The sequence below is a fragment of the Colias croceus genome, chromosome Z, assembly GCF_905220415.1.
Source record: "Colias croceus chromosome Z, ilColCroc2.1".
NCBI lineage: Eukaryota > Metazoa > Arthropoda > Insecta > Lepidoptera > Pieridae > Colias > Colias croceus.
In genome coordinates this window covers 7,684,246-7,707,118 of record NC_059568.1, presented here as the reverse complement: position 1 = coordinate 7,707,118, position 22,873 = coordinate 7,684,246, and the positions used below count along the sequence as shown (strand labels likewise).

At 33.5% G+C, this 22,873-nt stretch overlaps 1 protein-coding gene across 3 annotated transcripts in view; it reads left to right on the top strand.

Annotated features, from left to right (window-relative positions):
• Positions 1-22,873, top strand: part of LOC123705069 (disco-interacting protein 2) — a 62,625-nt gene that overhangs the window by 18,516 nt on the left and 21,236 nt on the right. For 2 of the 3 annotated variants that reach the window (XM_045653649.1, XM_045653647.1), the window contains 4 exons: positions 19,551-19,679; positions 20,008-20,217; positions 21,490-21,611; positions 22,421-22,721. In XM_045653649.1, the coding sequence (XP_045509605.1) occupies positions 19,551-19,679; positions 20,008-20,217; positions 21,490-21,611; positions 22,421-22,721 (762 nt within the window). Of the gene's footprint in view, positions 1-12,976; positions 13,058-19,550; positions 19,680-20,007; positions 20,218-21,489; positions 21,612-22,420; positions 22,722-22,873 lie in introns of all 3 variants that reach the window. The other variant, XM_045653648.1, reaches the window with a different exon arrangement.

Below are 22,873 nucleotides of genomic sequence, written 5' to 3'. Positions count from 1 at the left end.
AATTTAGTGTTTTCCAAACCTAAGTTCCAACATTGTCTTCGATTGTTAAATTCGCATGTGTCTAAAAAGTAAGCATAAGGGCTGGCAAATTCATCGTGTGATATTAAAGCTCGGTGTGTTTAAAAATATTTGCTCCACGCGCTCGCCTCAAGCGGTCAGCACTTCTATAAAAAGAAACACATAACTACATCAAAACAAGAATTAAAAGCTAGTGCTCCATGTTTTAAATTGCTGCCCATAAAAAATTAATTACTTTCACATAGAAATTCCGTGCAACTTGTACAATATTTAGAGAGACGATACCTAATATACAAATTACAAACATTATTTTTTCCTGCGTAAAGTGAAATGTGTAAAATTTAAATATGAATTGAAATTGTGTGTCGTATTTGATAACTTGTTGCAGCTAAACGAATATAGGTCATGCGTCGATCTAAAAGAGTACATCGTAATGTGTTCGTACTTCGTAGACATTGTTTCGTAACAATTGCGATCGTTCTGAGATACCATTTCGGGAGTCGCGTATACACCCAGTCGTTAAAATTATCGATTTTATTAGTATCACATTTCATATTATAAACATATCTTCGACGAACAATATCTTAACTTCAAAATTGATACAATAGAATTAAAGATTGACTCATAAAATCGCGCCTACTACAAATATGTAAGTGCAGAATCACAAATGAAGTATTCAGTAGCGTGTGTTGACCTCACGCAGTCATACATGCTTTGTTAAATTGAAACTAGACCTTAGAGCTGGTTTTATCGCATACCGCGAACAATGCAATAGATAGCACTCCTCAACGAACCTGAACTGGAGCGCCATTGTTTACCTTTTTTTTACTTAATTATACAATGACGTATGAGTTTTAATAGTTTCGTTTCATTTTACCCTTGGCTCAATTATATGTAATTTGTGCGTATTCCATGACGGTATATTAGCTACGATAATAAGTAAACATGTAGGTACATATATAAAGATAATTCAATAACGTTGTAAAAAATACTAGTTCTTATCTATTAATAAAGAAAGAAACAAACGGCTGTTAGTTGTTCTGAAAATATAGTGTGCGCGATTTCTCCAATAATATTGTAATTGATCGTAGCTAATGGACGAGACAAATAAATGACGGGGTCGACCGCTTCTACTCATATTACAAGCTCATCACTCCTATAGTTTTTGTCCACCACTTATGTATGTCAGTAGGCCGTGGTACAAAACACCTGACAACAATTGCTGACGTAAAGTTTAACGTAAGGAAAACAAAGTCACAATGGATTCTGGCATTTCGTTGAAAATTTCACACTTGAATTTCTCTTTTTTATGAGATTACCTAACAATCATTTTATTGGGCTGGTCAATAAAAAGAGCAAATAACGTACTCCAAAAAAACGTTACGAAATAAAACTCAAGCGTATTTAGTTAAATTTTTTGTCGCACAAATTTTGATTTATGGTGTCTATATAACAACAATTAACGGACTACATTTTATTCGATAAGTTATTAAAATTTATTAACGGCAGTAATGTTTATCTTTGTTGTCTCGCTCGCTTGTAATTTACATAAAATATTTATAATCTCGCTAGTGGGATTGTTCGTTGTGTGCACGTTTCGTAAATCAATACCCACAAGACACTTCACAACAATTGGTGCGGATGGGTGTTACCCAACTTTAAAGAAATCGGGGTAAAGGTTTCAATTGATGCTGTAGTTACACTTGACACAAGGTTAAAGGATTTCTCTTTATATTTACCTTATACATTGATAAAAACTAAATTTTTTCTGAATTAAAGAACCTACTTATATAATTTTCAAAAATAGATATTTTTAACCATTTCGATTATAGTTCATTGAAATGTTACATTTTTTTGGCCTAACCTTGCGTTTTTTAGAGGACGCAATTTTATTTTTTGGATGTGTAGGGGGGTTCAATGTGAAGCTAAAACCAAGTTTGAGGGGTCGCCACCCTTGTCCCACAGCCGCCATCTTGAAAATAGTGGTTGAAATGGTTTTTACGATATATCTCTTAAACTATTTATCTGATAAAAAAAATTTGTTAACATTATTTGTTGCAAATTAAATTCTCTACAACTTTGGTGCAGTAACTTTTTGTTGTAGAACTATAAATAAAAAATTTATAAGCAAAAATGTTCAGAAATTAGAGCTATTTAAATGTTTCGATAATATTGTTTTTTATCATTTTTGGAATAAATGATATCAGACCATTTTTGTAGATTGTTTTTCGAGGAACAACTTTTACATACAACATTTTTTCATTACTTCAATAGCTAACGTTTTACAGCGCTCTGAAGTGAGTATTATTTTTCAGTACTCTTAACTATACATATATTGGCTATTGGCTCTTTACCCATGCAGCACTGCAAGAACAGAACATTTCAGCCCTGCTTTTCGACGTAAAAAAAAAGTGCTTCCAGACTCTACCTCCTGGGTGGTGGGGAAAAGAGTCAATAATTAATAATATTGCAAAATTAATTATAAAAATATTATAATAACAAAAAAAACAATTACTGATGACAAATAATTATTAGTACACACATAATATATGTGTGTACTAATAATTATTTGTTGTTGTTGAGTATTGAAAAATAGTACTAATTTCGGAGCGCTTTAAAACCTTAGCTATTGACTTTATGAAAAAATGTTGTATGTAAAAGTTGTTCCTCGAAAAAAAATCTACAAAAATGTTCTGATATCATTTCTTCGTAAAATGATACTTAAAAAAAAGTTTTATTGAAAAATATAAATATCTCTATTATCTGAACATTTTCGCTTATAACTTTTATATGTATAGTTCTACGACAAAAAGTAACTGGACCAAAATTGTAGAGAATTTAATTTGAAACAAATAATGTTAACAATTTTTTTTTATCAGATTAGTTTAAGAGATATATCGTAAAAACCATTTCAACCACTATTTTCAAGATGGCGGCCGTGGGACAAGGGTGGCGACCCCACAAACTTGGCTTTAGCTTCACATTGAACCCCCCTACACATCCAAAAAATAAAATTGCGTCCTCTAAGAAATGCAACCCCAAATGTAACTTTTCAATGGACTATTAGAAAAATAACAATAATTATTAAATTCGAATATTGTAGGCCATTTTAAATGAAGTTATTAGCATAAGTACAAGTTATCTGCGGTTATTATAATGTTAGCGACGGTTTTCCATCAACGCACATTGGCAGCGGTTTCACGGATAAAGCGATGCGGGCTTTACTAACAACAATTTGCTTTTAAACGTTGCATTTAAAATTCAACCGGTCGTTTAGCCGCCATTCCCTTTTGACCTTCCCTTCCCGCTAAAGCTATTCGGATCCTCGGACCTGTAACATTTCGCAAGTATCTATTGTTGGAACACTAATTGATATTTAAGACTGAAATTAAATGAGAAAAGGTTATAACCGGGGAGATTATTTGTCGAAATCGATATAACAATGGGAAAATTATTCTCTATTACCTCGTGTTTAATGATAATGCAAAGCGTAATTACATCATGTGGGCAAATAGATGTAAACATGGTGTATGTACATCGATGAATACGAGTGCATACGCATGGGCCGGTAATTGCAACTGATTAATATCTTCATGCGTCTATTGGAGTGCCTGCACGGAATCACGCCGAATCTCATTACGGTAGTTGTTCGCTGTAATTTTACATCGGGGTAGGCACGTGAGATTGATAGTGTACAATGTACATATTTATGTTAGAATTGTGATGGTGAGAAATGGAGCGAATTGCAGCACGCGAAATTATTGTGGGCTAAAAATAACGATTCCTGTTTGAAAAATGCAACAGTTGCTCGGACGCTATTTGTACGGCGCTGGGCCGAAAGCCGGCTGCCACCTTTATGGAGTTACGTATAAAAATGCGGAAGTTGCCTAATGCGACGTGTGCGCGGGACACCTGTGCCTTAAATATTTTAAGTGAAACAAATATTATTAAACACAGCCCAAATCATATATTAAAACAAGAAGTTGAAACACACTTTTACCGTTTCCTTAATTATCCAAAATTGTTTTAAACTTTAATCGAAATCGAATCGAAAGTGTTGAAATGACAGTAAGTATACATTAAGCACAAAATACCCCAAATATATCTACAAAAACCTGTTTAAATAAAAACATACATAATAAGAACAGACAGAAAATTAACACAAAATATTTTCTCGCACATTTAAATCATTATTATTCTAATTGAAAATATTATGCTCTCATAGGTCAAATTTCTTTTCAAATACTCACTACAGTCTACAGTCTACACTATAGTAAACATAATCCACGTTCTTTGTAGGACAGATATTATATATTATTACACCCGACTTTAATAGAAAGAGCTAAACATATATTTTAATTAATCCACCATTCATTCCACTATTTTCGATTATATTGGTGAATCAAAATGTTGGGATTTCGTGGTGGAGAGTTTAAAGTACAGAAAAATTCACTCGATTAATTATTCCGACACTCGCAAACACAAAAGTGGTGGCTACTTCCAATCCGACGGTTCTCTCCAACCTTGTATGCGATTCAATCACGTAGTCGTGCTGGGCTGTTATTTCATTTAAAACATTTCAGACATTGAATTTTTTCTGCTTTTGTTATATTTAATCGCTCTAGCATGACTATTCTTGAGTGTAGGGCGACGTAGAGATTTCACTTACAGACCTTGTCCAGAAGGGGCGAAGAAACGATTCATTGATAATTTCGTTTTACGTGTAAAGGCGCAAACATATGTTGGGTAATATTTCGCACTGGTTTTGAGTTTAACCCACGCGAATTAGTATCAATCAATTGATACATCAGGTTATATGATGTACCTGAACGCTTCTAATTCGTTTATATCGATATTCGAGATACAAGAATGGTATTTTGAAAATATGATGGTTGATGTAAAATAATAGCTAACGCTAAATAAGCACATGGCGCTCTTTCTGGACAAATATAAACAATGGTTTTAGATTACATAACAACAGATAGTCTGGGTTAACAATTCAGCAAATCTATTGCTGATCCAACAATTATGATTTGTTTGAGCTACTTTCTAGTGACGTAGTTTTTATTAAGCTTTTGTTATTAATTATAATTATTAGTAGCTAATGTAGATTAGACCACACGCTTGTAGTATTTTTTAATATTCCATAGATTAGACTTTTACGCTACCGCTTTGGTTTGTATTTAGATGGATTACTATTTTATTCATTAATGGTATTTTAAATGCTTAATGCTATTTTATAAGATGCTTGTAATATTATAGTAGGTATAGATATTTTTTTAACAATGCAAAAGTATTTCATACGAACTGTAATACCTTGATTCTAGGGAATTCTATTTTAGATGTCACATTATGTTCCACATTGTAATCCTCTTACTGGAATTCGTTTGTATTTTATCAAATATGCTCTTATGAAAATTGAAATTCAACATCCGAAGATGTAAAATATAAAGATAATTCAGTTACCATATTATGGCCTAATGTATCGCGGGTAGTAACGAAGTTTAATATTATTCTTTTCATATGAATAGTGAATCGTGACTTCCAAATTTTCCTATTTGTGAATCACATGTTACGTAAATAAAACATGTTTCCTTGCAATAAGTGAAAAACATTCATGTTTTTATTCATATTCCGGGTATTGAGCATGCTTACGGTTTACACGTTCAAATATTTCCAAGGCTAGTCTATAAATTTAAAAATAAATAACCGTAGAACTAACTCTCCGAGCGAGTGTTTGAATAGCAACTTTACTAGTGGGGCTGTATCACAAAGGAATAAAGAAGCGAGTATACCATATTTCTAAAATGCGTACCATTCGTTATTCAATAAGGTTATAACTGAATAGCAATATAATTCGAGCATTTCTCTGTACGGTGTAGATAACATTGATTTATTTGTCTTCGACTTAATAAAGGAGTCTTTTAAATAGCCCTCATGTATGAGTCAGCGCAATAATTGTCGCAATTGCTGCAAACAATGAACTAGGTACTGTTATGTCTAAAGTAGCCTTATTATATTTAAACACGTGAGCAATAGATACATATTTGGAACCAATGCAAGGACCAATGGCTTTTCAGTTAATTAAAAATGTATAAACTATAAATAAGTAATATAATTTCCGATACTGAAAGTTTTTCAATAAAGCAGTAGAGTAAGCAAATTCGTAGAGTAAGTATGTTTTAGTGAACCTTCTACATAAAAAATAAATCTTTTAAATAATTGAATCAGTCATAATTAATTCTAGTAAATAATTTAGCATTCTATTAGAACCGTAAAAACAAATTAACTACAATTGTTTCACGGAAATGCAGTTTGGTGGTAATGTTAGTTGTCGTGCCTACAATCAATAACAAACGTCAATCCTGACAACGGCTCCTATTCGTATTAATTTAGGTAAAGTGATGACTGACGTCTGACGACAATATTCAGCGCAATGACGAATAGTTACCTAGAATACGATTATAGGTACTAAAAGCACCGAGAGTTGTTCTTCGTCAATATGAATATTTTTCAGAAAATACTAAAACATAATCTAATATATAAAAATCAATGCCACTTTTCGTTGTAATTCCATAACTCCAGAACGGCTGAACCGATTTCGATAATTCTTTTTTTATTATATTCCTTGAAGTACGAGGATGGTTCTTATGTAGAGAAAACGTAAATATGTACCACGGGCGAAGCCGGGGCGGACCGCTAGTTTATCATAAAATGTAGATTGCAGGAAAATAAATAAATTTCATAAAAAAAAATATCTTTTAATAAATTTAGTAATATTTTACCTACCTCACTTTTGTATAAAATTCTAGCAATGAAAATTCTACGAAGTGATTACGGACGAACTCTTTCACAAAGGAAACGATTAAATGCATTGTGCATTTAGTCTACCATATCCAAAAGGATATTATTAATAATAATTAGAAACGAAGGCAAATCTGAGTGATGAATTAATAATTTCCGCGAATTAATTAACTAATTAATTAAAATTAGTTATAAAAATTTCATTTAAACAAGGATACAGTTCAAAGTATAGGATAACTATACATAATATATACAAGAAAGCATTGAAAGCGGTACACAGTATCCAATATTAATATATCCATAGATTTTACAACTGAAATCTTTACATTGGCGTTATAATTTGGTGGCATGTCAGGTGACGACGTGAGGTTATGTATATATAGGTTTTAACAACGCAGCCATGTTTATTCTTGCGTTAAGTTTTCGTCCTGTATGGATCATACAAGTCATTATTTTTCACTAAAACTTTAGGCATTGTACCTTGATGCTTTGATTTACTGAAGCACGCGGCTCGTAACGATGTAGTAGTAGGAAATCCTAAGGGATAATGGCGTTTACTATTCTCTATAACTCTCTCTACATCTTTAACTATATAGAAAATTTTATTATTACCCAAAATTGTATATTGTATTGTTTGTCGACACAAAATTGCCTTGTAAAGAAATTGACACGCCACAAAGATACTTTAACCGATTGAAGGAACCCATATAAATGGTACAGCGCCTTCTCAAAAAGTTACAGAACCCTTTTTCGAGACTCAGTCCAGTCGAACAGAATATATGTAGAAATTAAACGTCGGTATTTTATGATAGTTCTACTGTCTGTTCAATGCCCGCTCTGTAAGACACCCGGCGTCTAAAACATCTTTAGCTGAAACTCTAATGTCATTGACTTTTACTCTTTGCCCTTATAGACACGTTTTTAACTTTGAATCGTTCAAGTGTTCTATTTATTACCTTTATTATTAGTGTATTGTTTCCGTTTATTGTTTTGTTTTTCTTTAATCATAATTGTGGATTCATCAATACAAGTTTTCTGTTAACACGAATGTTAAATCTAGCTTAACGATCCACCAAATCTTATAAGTAAACTGAACTTTAAGTATCATTTTCTTTTTAATATATTAAAATAGATTCTACTACCTACTACATATTCTATATTAATTAATCCATAAGTAAATATAAAAGAAGCTTTTAAGTTAACATTTATAATTATTGTGTTTTAAATAAGTACAATTTTTAATACATTACTAAATTTAAATAAAAAAAATTAATATGAAACGCTGCTTAAAAAGAACGAATGCAATGCAGGCATAATCAACCCATCTTAATTATTTCTATAATTATATCGAATGGTGACTCTTCTATTTGATAAATCGAAGTTTTATTTAACGCTCTAGGTGAATAAACTTTGTGCTAGACTAAAGTTAGTTCATACAATATCGATTGTTTTATATTTACAACAAGCCGAAAGATGTTCGTATTCGTATTCACCGTACTTTTATCATACTTCAGGTTCAAATAAATGTAATAGCATGTTAAAAGTTCTTCATTAGTCAGTAGGTAATAGTAGCTAAACTATACTTATAGTTTAGCTAAATCATGTTTTTATAATGCTCATTGAATTTATTGTGCTCAATTTATCAAATTATCGTTGTATATAAAGGCATATTAAATTAAATGTACCTACATCAGCAATATTTAAGCTTGTACAATCGGCTTATATAGAATGTTGAAGAATCAATCGATACAAATAAAACTGCATTTAGGAAAAGTCTACTAAGGTTTTCTGTAAAATGTACTACAAAATGCTAAGAACAAAATGTAATGATAATGTATAAAGCTAGGTTATGAATTTGTCCGACGCAAGTGCTGTGAAAAATTTAATTACTCTATTTACCTTAGTACTTTTTAATCTATCAATCTAATTAACTCTATATTTTATAATATTCATTCTCGAAAATCTAAATATCGACAATTCTTTTAATTTTTAAAGGTATGTATAATTTAATGCCAGAAATGACTCGAACGATTTTAATGACATAGCATACAAGGTGTTTCGCGGGAGATAAAATCGATCTAGCCAGGATTCACTTCACAATATTCAATACCAAGCTAAACTCGGTCATCTAGATATAAGTTAGAAAAGCACACACATTTTAAAATGAACAACCTGACACCAAGTCAGTTTTGTGAATATATTTTTCCGAATATTGGTGAGGTTTTATCGAAATCCCTCATTTAAAACTCACGTATCACCGAGTCGTTTGCGATGAAGCATATATAAATGAATATCCTCACTATTTCCAGCGATGGCCACACTTTTTTACGTTATTTGCCCAGACCCCAGGGAACATGCGATGTAATGTGATAACGCTCATCCGTTGTCGCAGGTAACGAGTTGGCCTCGCCTCTACTTTCATAATACTTCATATACTAATGGCCTCCCTTTTATTGACTTAAATTATACTGGAACGCTTTTTGCAACAACGTTAATTGTTAAAATTTACTAAATAGTATATCAAATTAATCGTGAAACTGTATTATTGGGTATCAGAATCAGATGGCTGAGTTATTATTCCCCGGTTTAGATGAGTCTGGATTTGGGATGCGCAAGTTCAATATCTGGCGCCGACACTACTGTCGTGAGTCCACTCCAGATAAGCCTTATTAGCTCAAACAGGGTTGTCACTGCTGTAGATTATGCATGTATTGGTAACCAGTGACCAAAATACAGTTATCAAAGGGAACATTTTGGTACATAAAATTAATACGTACGTTTGAATTGAGAACGTCTTTCCTTTTTTTGGAACTCTGATTGAAAATTTGTTTAATTAGTCCGACGATATACATACATATCGTTATTGAACGTATAATAAGTTTTTTTTTCATCTTATTTTAAACAGAAAACACGGGATATTATGATTATACATAATACACAGAAATTAGATACTTATAAAATAAAAATAAATGATTTTCATATATTACAGCATAATAGTATTTCTGTATATTCATATTTCATACGTTATTATAGTATGTAAATATAATGTATGCACAAATGTATGGTAATGCAAATATTACTTTCCTTTAAAAGTTTCAGAAAGAAAGGTTAGAGTTCATATAAAACTGAAATATTAAGCATAAGTTCGTTTTATATTGTACAACTTTCGTATTTACTATATGAATATATCTCTCAACATAATCTGTAGTGCGATAAGATCACATTAGCCCACTGGATGCAGAACTAACGGCATCGCCTAACGCATCCGCAATAGATATTAATATTTTAGTTAGATGGCCTTCGCTTCAACCGCGCCTAGAACGTGCAATAACTCCATAAATATATTTTACTACGTTTGTTCTAAGCACTATTCAATAAAACACATTGTATTAATGAGATTAACGGTATTTATTATTATTTTATTCGTGAGAGGACATAGAAAGTTAAAATTATATTCATTGTATAGATATAGACAAAGGTCCATATCAGTTGCTGGTATGCGATGTCATGACATGACGAACTAAAGCGTTGGAAGTGTGGAAATCTGCCTTGCACACGCCGCAGTTATAGTTGGGTCCTTTGTAAAAATGAATTTTCAATAAATGACGGCTCAGGTTCTTTTTTGATGTGAATATTTTATGGCACTGCAAACAACGCAGCCCGTTGTCCGTATGCTTATACAAGACGTGGCTCTGTAGAGCTGGCAGCGAATTGAATGACCGTTGACACCAGTTGCACACTGTTGCCCCTGGCGGATGTATTGCGCTCATATGATTGGAAAGATTACGCTTACTTTTGAATGTACGGTGACACAATTCACAAACGAAATTCGTACTCTCTGGATGCTTGTATTTGTAATGATTACGGAGAGCTATTTGCGTCGGAAAGACTTTTCCACATTCCATACAAGATGCGTCGCTTTTAACGCATTCGACTTCATGGCTATCTAGGATATCTTTTGTTGCAAACGTTCGATAACATGCTTTGCATCTATGATCATAGCGATGCATATAGCGTACGTGTTTCTGTAAACTCATCAACGATGAGTATTTCTTGTCACATGTTGTGCACCAGACCTCGACTTGATCCTTAGGATGTTTAAGCAAGTAGTGCGCTTGCAGAGTGCTCTTTGTTTTGTACGATTTACCACATTGAGTACAAGAGTGACCGTCTTCGTTTAAGCATCTGTTATCACCATACAACATGTCGTGCAATACAGCTGTCGATGCCCGAAGATGTTCATCAATCATATCAGAATCCAAATGCTCTACGTCTACTTCTATATTTGCCACGTTTAGGGCTGTACTCATATTGAAACTTTAAAATATAGCAATTGTATAATGCCAACACAAAAATGTATTAGGAATGACAAATAAAAAAATATCGTTTTTTTTTTCGAATGTGTCAAGATGTTAAACAAAGAGGTTGGCCACCTAAAAAGTTTCATAGAAAAAAAATAAAAGGTCCTTATAACATTTTTTTACAAACTATGTATCCGGTGCCGGTACCGGTCCCCGACCATGCCGTTGCCGTGCCGGAGCCGGGCCGGGTAATGGAAAAACGCCCATTGCAAGTTGCAAACCGGCATAAACAGTTTTGTTAAATTTATCTTAGTCGTGAAAGCGATAAGATGTAAATTAAAAAAAAATGGCTCTTTTTGGCGCCAAACCAATTCTAAAACTTTTTTTCTTCAGAATCTTTTTTGGCTTTATTTAAAAAAAAACATTTACAATTCACGCGCACGGGATATTTTAGTTTATTTTTTAATATTTACTTTTTGCACGCCTCATAAGCGAAGCGTTGAGGTGGGTACTACTGTCACTTCGCGCAAAACATCTGATTTTTCAAACTTAAAATGTCTTTATGTATCATACATTGCACTTGTAAGATAATACATACACACAAATATTAAGAAAAAACACTATTTTTAACATTCATGATATTTTTGATGTCATTTTTGTTATTTAAACTAGTTAAAAAACAGTTTAAAAAGTTCTGTCTTGGACGTCCGTGTGTCTGTATGTGCGGAGGATTTTCTTGTTAACACGATAGCGACCGAAATACTTTACTAATCGAGTCTTTTTTTTTCTCTTACGCTTGAGTATGCTCAGGGATAGAACCCTTTCATTTTTCAGGGTCTGATTCGATGTGGTTTAATTGTTATTAAATAAACAAAAAAAAATATCGACTGTTCTCCATAATTTTAGTATATCTATATATGTATATTCTTTATTTTATTTTTATTTTTTTATATTTATAGTGTACTCAAAATTCACCATTATAAACTCGATTCTTTATACTATAAGCCAAGGTTTAAAAAAATAAGTCGGTAGTCAGTCCCTTAAACCTGCGCAGTTTCACATCTAGGTGGGGCCACAAGAAAAATAGCTCAATTATTACGGTACCGCTTTCTTTACTTTTCCAACTGTTTTATTTCATTTCTTTTTTATATTTATAGTGTACTCTTTATAAATAATCAATTTTATTGTAAAGGATGAGATTATGAGGCGTGCACTTTTGGATTTTCCAAACTATTATTTATTATTGTAATGATTCACATATTGATATGCACACCACGGCTCTTCGTATTTTTATCCGCATACGTTTTTAGCCTATCGCGTTGCAATTCTATTTTATTAAACACTTTTATTACAAATAAACAGTTTGTTTATCGTATTTTGAGTATTACGTCATCCAAGAGTTGTGGCCATTTAAATGGTCCTTCGAAATATTGTTTTTGCTAGGTATATCATATATTGATAGAGTGTGGTTGTAGGTAGGTTAATTATGTCTCGTTTCATAAGAATATTTAACATGACGATTTTTGTGTGTTTCTTCATACTTCGGGAGCCGAATATAAAAAATTACAAGTTTAAACACTCGATGTGTTTATTTCACGATCAATCCTTAACAAAACTATTGAAGCTAATAATGTTTGCCTTCAAATCGGGTGATTAAACTTGTGAATAAATTGGGAATCACACAAATTTTCAAAATTATTCATGAAAGCAGGAGATGTACATTGTACAGATTATATATAATTTTTGGCGCCAGTTGACACGATTCCAAATTCGAAATTCGTTTCTTTTTTTGTGGTGTCTGCATGACGCGCGTGTGTGTAAACATGTACGGTGGTTTGTTTATGGCGACGCAGTGAGATCGGCCGCGGCACTCCGCTCGCCGCCTGGAAGGACCAACAGGCGACTTACGCGGAACGAGAGCCGCTACCATTCTGGTGAGTCATACTATAAAGAAACTATCGCTCTCCATAGACGTATTACATTGGTTATGTACGTGTGATGTCATTCTTGGGTTCCTTTTTGTGTCGGGTCAATCTGCAGATGACACTTGCCTATCTTGATCTATACTTCCTTTTTGGTTTACTGAATCTCTGCCAAAATATATTATATACCTATGTATCTAATGCATAAACCATGATATTAATAACGATAAACGTAAGTGCTTCCATTTTATGTAATGGTCTGGTTAGGCTTTTGTGAACATGTTTGTTCAACGAAAAGATTATTCTTTTTAAGCTTTTACGGAAATATTAAAATAGACCATATTTTTACTTGTTAGGAAAATTACATATAAGTATAGAAAAACTCTCACAAAGAGCCCTCAAAGGCTTTGATAATAAATTACGTTCTTCATAATTTCCGTCTTCTTTAGCTAACAACTCATATTATGATTAGTATTTATTATTATATTTTTCTTTTCATTAAGGTATTTAATATACCCTTCTATCACAAAACTGAGTTTTATTCTTATATAGAAATTTAGAAAATAGTATTACATTTCGTGTCGTTCTTATAAAAATAGCGATGAAAGCTGGTTTAAAACATTCAGGTTGGTTATATCTTTATAAAAAATATATTATAATATTTATTAGCTAACACATACGACGTAATTTATCATATCATTCGTTTTATAAGCTGACTTCTGCGGAAATCACTCTGTACTTACTAATTAAGATTTACTATGGACAACCGAAAAAAAAACTTGCTTAAAACAAAACAAAAATTGTTTTCGGACCATAAATGTTTACTACTGTGGAATGTGTAATTCTACTATTTTCCGGTAGCAGGTTAGCGACCTCATTGCTAAGAACACGGAAGCGTTACACGCTTGCAAGAACTTTGATATTGGTAATTGCCATCTTTATAAAGGAGAATACTGTTAAGAAATATTGCCAATTATACACCAGTACGCTATATAATATATTCGAGTATTATGAAAGAGAAATAAGTAGAACCATCAGTATTAATTCACTGATTGGACTCCCCATTCAAAATATGAGTATTCTTACTGAAGCAAAAGCTAAGAATTGCCTAATGAGAGGATTGCCTCTACTGCTCATAAAGCTATACACATTGGGGCCGCTGTACGGCGTACAAGTTATATAACACTGCCCTATCGTATACTCTACAATAAATAAGAACCGGCATGACAAGTTTCAAGAAAATGACTCACAAATCCGTATCGTAAACGAAACTTGCAAATGTATTATACACCAGCCTCAAGTTATCGTTACAGAACGAAGTACGAGCGGAATTAATTTAGAATAAATTTGTGCGTGTTAATATTTCGCTATCGGAACACTGAGGCGGGTACAAGAACCATTACTGGCCGGAATGCCACATTGTTATTATTTATTGTTTAAACTTATGCTCTGCTATGTTTCTTATCCATGGTGCAGATTTATTAAATACATTGTATATAATATACTCAATAAATCAAAAAATTATAATCATGGCTATTAGTATAAAAGATGACTTGTTGAAATAATCAATAAGTCAGTTCAACAAACTTAAGAAAGCGGTCAGAATAAAAAAAAAGTGATGTGATGTTTGTATTATGGTGCTATGCTATTGGATATCGTGACAGTAGAATTGCAAAGCCTGTTTTCTGCAAGTTGTATCGGCGCGACCTCAATCCCAAATTTATACCGACAATTAATTTGTGTCAAAATAATGTAGGTGTTGCGATTTCCCGGAACAGATATAGAAGATAAGATGCTTAATTTTAAAGATAATTATCCTGTGAAGAAATTGAGATTTAATTTTGAAGTTATACTTCTTTTAGCGCGATGGAGAAAAATGATGAGAGTGAATTTTTACGATGCGCGCGCACACCGACACCTAAATTTAACAGCATGAAGTTAGTTCTAGGTGGTATGAAAATTGATAACTAAGTTCAAGTTGTATATTCTAGTATTTTTTCTATACGCCAAAGAAGCACCTAAAACTTCTAACGCGTGTACATAAGTATACACACTCTTTTTTTTAAGTTGGATTGTTTTGTGCTGATAAATGTTCGTTCTTTTACCAACTTTATTTAGTTATCATATTAACATTTCTTATCATAAAAGGATTTCTGTATTCAAATGTAGCCTAGAAATGTTTAAAATTGCTATGCAATGTAACCAATAAGTTGCCAATAAGTTTGCGGTTTAATAAAAATACAACATTCATGCAATTCAAAACCCAATGAGATCTGAAAGAATCTGTAGTTATTTACCATTTACGAAAATACATTTTCTCGTCGGTGAATCGTGTAGGTGGCGGGCTCAGGTTTTCTATTTAGCAACCCGCAGCATTCTTCCTTTATGCCAATACGACGAAAAGCAGACAATAAGTCGCTTCGAGCACAGGATTATCCGTTATATCAACTTCCAGGAATCACATATTCGCATCGCGTTTCATAGTTTTGCGTTTCTTTTTATTTGCAACACAGTTTTTGTCATCAGTTCTGGCTCATATCGCGCTTATGAAATATTTAGTACACCTTCAATGTAATTTGAAATTAATTAGGGAAATCTTATATTACCCATACTTAATTGATAAAAAGTAAGTACATAACGAATATCAAAATACCGACCGGCGGATTCAGTAGTATATTTTAACACTAGGCCTTCCTGTGTTTTAGTATATTTAAAACAGCTTACACACTTTCATACAAGTTAAAGCGATTATTATTATTTTACCAACGTTGTTATTGTAACGTTTACCAACGTTACAATAATCTAATTTTAAGTATTGGATATTGAAGCGATAGTCCTAATGGCTACCTACGTATAAATGAATTTTAATACTAATTGTTAACTCACAAAGGCTAACAATGAATATACTATATGGCTATAATAATAATATATATTATATACCGGTGTGACAATAGGCTATTGTTGACTTTTTATCCTTTATAACAAATATAACAATTATTATTAGCTAATGTATTTTTTGTCATAAGATCTTTTATCAGTGGTTATTATCGGCTAATAGGTTTATTTATAATAAATGAATGATATAAAATGTTATATTTAGATATATACGATTCAGGTTTAGGCGTTAAGTTCATTATCTAAGTAGATACCCTAGTAATGTCCATAAGTAATGCGGTCGCAACAGGACCTGTACGTATAGCTAACCTGAATAAGTAAACAATTTAATAGACAGGAGAAAAGGATTGCCTTGTTGAATTAATTTATTTTTATAGCTTTTTTAAAACGTTCCCGTTACATTATATAAAGTCCATATTATAAAAATAAAATAACAATGAGTTGTAGAACTCTTAACATCCTAATTACTGCTTTATAATCCCGAACAACAAAGGAAAATAGTAATCAGCATAGTGCTTTAATCTATCGTGGTATCGACGCGTCAACCACAGGACGAAATAGCTTTGAACATTTTGTGAAACGTTTCCAATAGGAACTGTTCGAAATTGACGCCTTCACTTCCGACAATGTTAATAGTCCATTTATTATCCGCCCTGACTATGACGTTTAATCTCTCACCTGAACATGCAGCGGTTTTGCCAAAAACTGTTTTACCCCGTTCATTATTGTCCACTTCAACAACGTTGTCATTTTTGGTTAACGAACCACTAATGAGTATGATTACAGATATTCTATGAGTAATATCATAATTATTTAGTTGTAGGTAATAATAAATATTAAATTGTTCATACACTGTGGCGAGGCAAGGCAACTTTCGAAGTTTATCTATGCATTTCGTTGTGCATTGAAAGGGAATGTTAATTTAAACAGTAAATTAGATTTATTGACTTGTTTGAACATTGCATAATTTCTTAACGAGACCAAAATTTTAGGTTGTGCATAATAGGCCTATAAACTATGATTAAGGCATTTTCGTAATCACTATAATAATAAAATTTTCGCAGCTTCCATATGAATCCTTCATGTTAATTACTCAAGAGGGCGGCAATTCGCGTATAAAATTTTACTGAACATTGTTTATAAATACATAATAACTGTTTATGAGTATGAATTTGTAAGCTCCATGTGGACTATTATCGAAAGTAAATTTGTGTATGCTTTGATTGCTGATATTGCATGGATTTAGCGCTTAACCTCGATCTCTGTGGGAGATTTCTAGCACAGCTATTTTAATTACACTGGATATGGATTGCCATGATTTAACAGGCACTGTATAGTGCTTTAGTACTCGTCTCATATCAAACTATCAGTACGTATTCCGATTCGCAGGAACACACGAATGTAGTAATCCACTGATGAAATTTCTTGCTGTTCAAATTGAAATGTGACAACAGATGGGAACCTTACTGCGGTGTTACCAAACCGGTTCTTAGATTTGATAGGGTGTTTAAGAGGGCTTATTCAATTTAACGCAAGTCAAAATCTCCGCGATCTATTACGATAGATCGCGGCTTGCGCTAACCTTTTACTATGAACAGCATAGGTCCACAGGAGAGCGCCGAGCAACATGTCCTCTCTCTGGAAAGGCTCGCTGCCGACTGATTTTAATCGGGTCGCGCGCAGTGTTTTATAGTACTTTAAAAAAAATTGTAGAAAAATAATAGAGGTACCTTAGTTGATTTTTTAAATTTTATCTTATAAGTAAGACGTTCTTTTATTGCAATATGTATAAATTATATTCAACTAAGTCAAATATCTTGGTGAAAATAATCATTTTGTCGACTATAATTTCTAAAAAAATTCACATTGTTCGGATTTTAATTTCGTAAGTTAGGAGTCCAAAATAAAAAAATCTTTTAACTAACTATTTTAATAAGGATTTTTGCAGTTAGTTAAAAAAAATTGTGTGTTAGATCTGTCAGCAATTTCAGATATTTTTAGCTTCGAAATTGACACTAAAAGTTAAATCAAGTAATCATCGGCTCAGTTATCTTGATGGTATTCACAAATACTGTATTAATTGAAAAAAACTCTTAACTAACTATATAGACAATAAAATTTCCTAAAATTATTAGTAATTCATATGTTTGTAAGATAAGTGGTTGATGGACAATCTGGTTTGAAAAATCACATATTTGAGCCAAACAACGCACGGACCGCGTAAACGGCCTTAACTGTTTAAATATTTGAGGGGACGACACATTTAACATAATATTTTCTTAACAAGCTTTTGTGTAATTACCTGTTGATGTCCGATTGGGCTTTATGTTGCTTTTTAATATTCTTTTATTAGCTAATACATTAGACATAACCCTATTTGGGTGTTTCTGGCTCACTGGTAACGTTACCTGTATGAAGTATATTTTAATTTAATTTCAAAACATTCAAAAAGGGAAGTTTAAAATTGAGTCTGTAATAGGTAATAAAACGATGGACTATGGATGTATTTTATCTTTTGTGCTTTCAATTAGTCGCTTTTGACGTCAAAGGTGGACACTAACTACATTATCGGTAGCATTTTTAGTTAAAAGCGAATGGTTAATTGATGCTAGTGCTTAATTAACATAGAGCACTTTACGCGACAATATTGGGCGGCCATTTGGTATTCAACAAACAACAGCAGTATAGCTGGATAGTCATTAGTGATCAATATTCAATATTGTTGCATTAACGGACCTTTTAGTAAATAACCAATACACAGGATATTTATTTTGAATTGTTTGCGAACCTGTATTCGCTTTGATAGTGCGGTATTTGCGGTTCGTGAAATTTCTGCTTGAAATAATAAACAAACGTTTAATAAATTAATGTAACCTTTGAAATTTGAATACTGATGTAATATTTTATATGTAGATACATAAATCATTATATAAATATAAAGTATAGATAGATATTGTCTTTATAACTTTATTGCGGCTGGAAGCTTTATATTTAATGCACACAGCAAACAAGTTAAACTTATGTATACTTAATAATAATATACGTTGAGTATTATATTTTATACTATCACAATATCTGTTATCCTGTAGACCGCAAGATGCTCGTCAACCGCAAAGAACTGAACAAGTAAACACCTGTTGTAAATGGAAATTGTTCCCTACGAATGTTATATGAACTTCAAACTTACACTCGCTTCATTTGCATAATATGTTCAAGAAGTTTCCTTCGCGTTACACATACGCAATTTCATATACCATAACTATTCAATATTCATGAATTGTCGGATAACAATACGTTCTATTAAGTACACTTAAATTCAATATGTTAATTCCATCTCATATCATGGCGTAGGTGTTTGTGAGTATCCACATATTCAATAAGCTTTTTAAACCAATTATCATATAATAGTTAGTACTGCTCATAATTAAATTATTTATCAACTTACCAGTTTTATGCGCATGTTTATAATATTATTATGTTTAAAAGTTGTTTAACGGTATATACGCATGCCTATTGCAGTGTTATTTTTATAAAATATGGTATTGTGTGAATTGCATGCGTTTTGAGTAGCTTTGGGTGGAAGATGTTTTAATTGAGATTGGTTTTACAGAGGTAAGACAGGAGGCGGTGCAGCAGGCGCTCGCGGAGATGCAGAACAGACCGAAGCCCTCGCTGCCGATGCCATCCAAACGCACCTCCATGATGGCGAAGAGCCCTGATAGGGAAAGACATGATCTCTGTGAGTTAAAATTTATTTTTACTATTGCGGTTATGTTGAAGACTTTTATTTACTTGAAAAGTGCAGACTTTTCAATGTGAGAATTTTATGTAGAACTGCAAGACTGATACTTTAATTTAAGCAGGTATTTTTGTATTTTAAACAAACGGTAAGTATTTTAAGCTTCTACAGGCCCTTCATTAATTAATTATGATTTTTTTAAATCTTGCATGCCGACAACGAACCTATTAATTACGTGGGACGTTAAAAATACCTACGTATCTTCTTATAACTCGGTTAAAGTGGACATTTCCTTGACATCTTCATGATGCGCTATAAAATTGTCCAGCATCAAGCTCGGACGAAGACTCGTGCGCGGGTGACTCGGAGCTGCCCCCGCCGCCGGAGCTGGGCTCGCCCCCCTCCCGTCGGCCGGCCGCGCCGCACCCCCGCGCGCACCCGCACCCGCTGCCGCAGGCGCACCACCCGCGCGACAAGAAGCACGCGCCCAGGGAGAAGACGGACATAGACCTGTCGGACATCACGCACCTGCCCACTTGTGAGTCGTGATTGTTGGTGCTTTTTCAGCGTACACCTGTTAGACCATTCAGATATTATTGTTGCATTATTTTCAGTATATCTGTCTTATTTTCTTATTTTCAATGTTTTTCTTAGTAAAACTACGATTTGAATAATCGAATGTGGTTCACATTGCATAAATGTAGTGGTCCCATGATCCACTTGTAGATGTCAATATCATTCCCCTGCAGACTACACTCAGAAAGTTTCGATATTCCTAGTAGTTGCTGATTGAATCCTGAAACTCTTGAACTACGACCTGTGTGTGAAATACTCTCCTCCAGCGAACTACGCAATTTAATGTTTTACAGATCAAATATTCATTTAGCAACGATCATTTCCTCTTCCCGTCCTTGCAAATTAAATAGTCCTCCTACGCACTTGAAGCAATAATGAACGTGCCAAACGTCACGTGCAAACAGAGAGGACAAACAGCAAGTTGATAAATAAATCGCCGATACCTGGAAAGTTGTAAATTGAATTTTCCACAGAATAGTGTAAAGCGACGAAGAAACATGAAAGGGTAGTGATAAAAATGTTCTCGCTGGTTTCACGCATTTAACGAATGTACAGGGAAAGTTTGAATCAGATAACGATGGAAAAACTGCTCGTCGACCGCACGGCCAACTTCGCTGAACGGAGAACTTTAGATTGACGCTAACACCCATTTCTCAAAACTTAATCTCTCTGCATGAGCTGTTTATACACGATAATATATTGCAGCTTCGCCTGGACGTGATGTAAAGCTTGATTCAACAAAGTGCTTCTAACTGAAAATTGTTGGGTGTGAAACAGAAGTTGTAATACTAAGATAGCTATGTAATCGGGGGATTGAATAGACTTAGAAGAAGCTTTTTAGGGAATAGTGTCGTAACCAAAACCCCTTTCCTGTCACTTTAAAATATAAAATAATACGTGTTGATGACACGGTGTTTTATATTGAACAGTAATTTTATTTTTTATTTTTGACCTAACGTCCCTGAAACGGAAGTAATTTGGGATCGACGATTAAAAATAGTTTAAACCCCATTCAACATGATCGAAATGAATCAATCAGCCGAATCGATATCCTTAATTTCTCGTAATGATGTCAAAAGTTTATAGTGTGTTTTAAAAATAAATATTTAAAACAAAATTCCTATATCTGGCTCATTCGCCTGTATGAGTTGGGCAATTAGCTGACTTTCGTATTGGCATTCAGCGTGTTGTCTTTGTAAAAACATGTTACAGTAAAAGTGGTAATATTTGCTAGATATCCAACCTGATGTGACGCACACGTCCGCGGGAGCCCGTCGCGGGGGAGCGCTCGTCGCTGACCGGGTGCAGTGCTACTCGCAGCCGGAGGACACCGGCACTGGCACCGGCAGGTGGAAGGTAATAATACGTGTTTGATTTGTTAATTGTGGGGCACTGGGGGAAGGTCGGAAGTTTTCATTTGGAGGTACTTTTTTTATAGAACTTTGAGGAAATTTAGATAGTAAATGGATTTGATTACAAATTAAAATTTTAGAAGGGCTCAATAGAAAATTAATTATTACGTTTGTAATTTATTATTTTATTCTTGTATAATTTGCTATTTGGGCTTAAATATTCGGACGAATGACAACAATGACAATGACAACCACATATTTTCGTCACATATTGTTTCGTACTCTGTGGTCATTTAAAAGCTGCAGATTTTACAATACGACGGGACGAGCTATGCTCAAGTATAAATTCGATTTATGACTGTTGCTGGCAATCATACCTCGAGGCGAGCTGTAGACGTTGGCATAATCATGAGTGTGTGCTCACCTCTGGGAAATCAAAACGGTTACAAAATGACTTAAGCCTTCGGGGACCTAATAACATATTTCACATAAATTTCCTTTTCTGGATATCATAAGACTCTGCATCGGTTTAAAATATTCCTATACGTAGGTATCCCTCGTGTCTGCACAAAGTATGTCGTGTTGTACGCAGCATGGGAAATTAAAGTTTTATTTACACGAAACAAGATAAAATCGATGCAACGTAGAACAGTTACGAAGTAAACAACGTTTCACAGAACGCGACTTTTGAAAATTTAATTAATATTGAGTATAGCGTATAAAAGTTTTCAGTATTTATCATTGCTTTTTAGTGTTTCTATTCTAATGTGCAATCATTAGCGACACTAAATAAATTCATCACTTTTTTAATAGGTGTCAGCCAAGATACAACAACTTCTAAATACGCTCAAACGGCCGAAACGGAGGCCGCTGCCGGAATTTTATGAAGATGACGATATTGAGTTAGAAATCGCGGCAAATCCAAAAGATCCTAACGCCCCTAAACCAGAAGGAGGAACTATGACTCCAGCAGTCGGTGAACAGCTGGTGGTACCGGCCGGGTTGCCGAGGAATTTAGAAGCAGCACTACAAAGATACGGCACGGCTTCATTTAAAGCGAATGTCGCCACCGTACTCGATCCGAACGGGAAGCTCAGCAACTCTTTGACGTATGGTGAGCGCACTTTCAATTATTCGTACAATTTGAATTTCTCTGTGTATCTTATTTAACGTGTAAGAAGGAATAGCTTAAGTCTAAATCAGTGTGTATATTCATAGTTTGCTATAACGTTGTTTACATTTTTGCTGTACCTCTCTTATTACTTA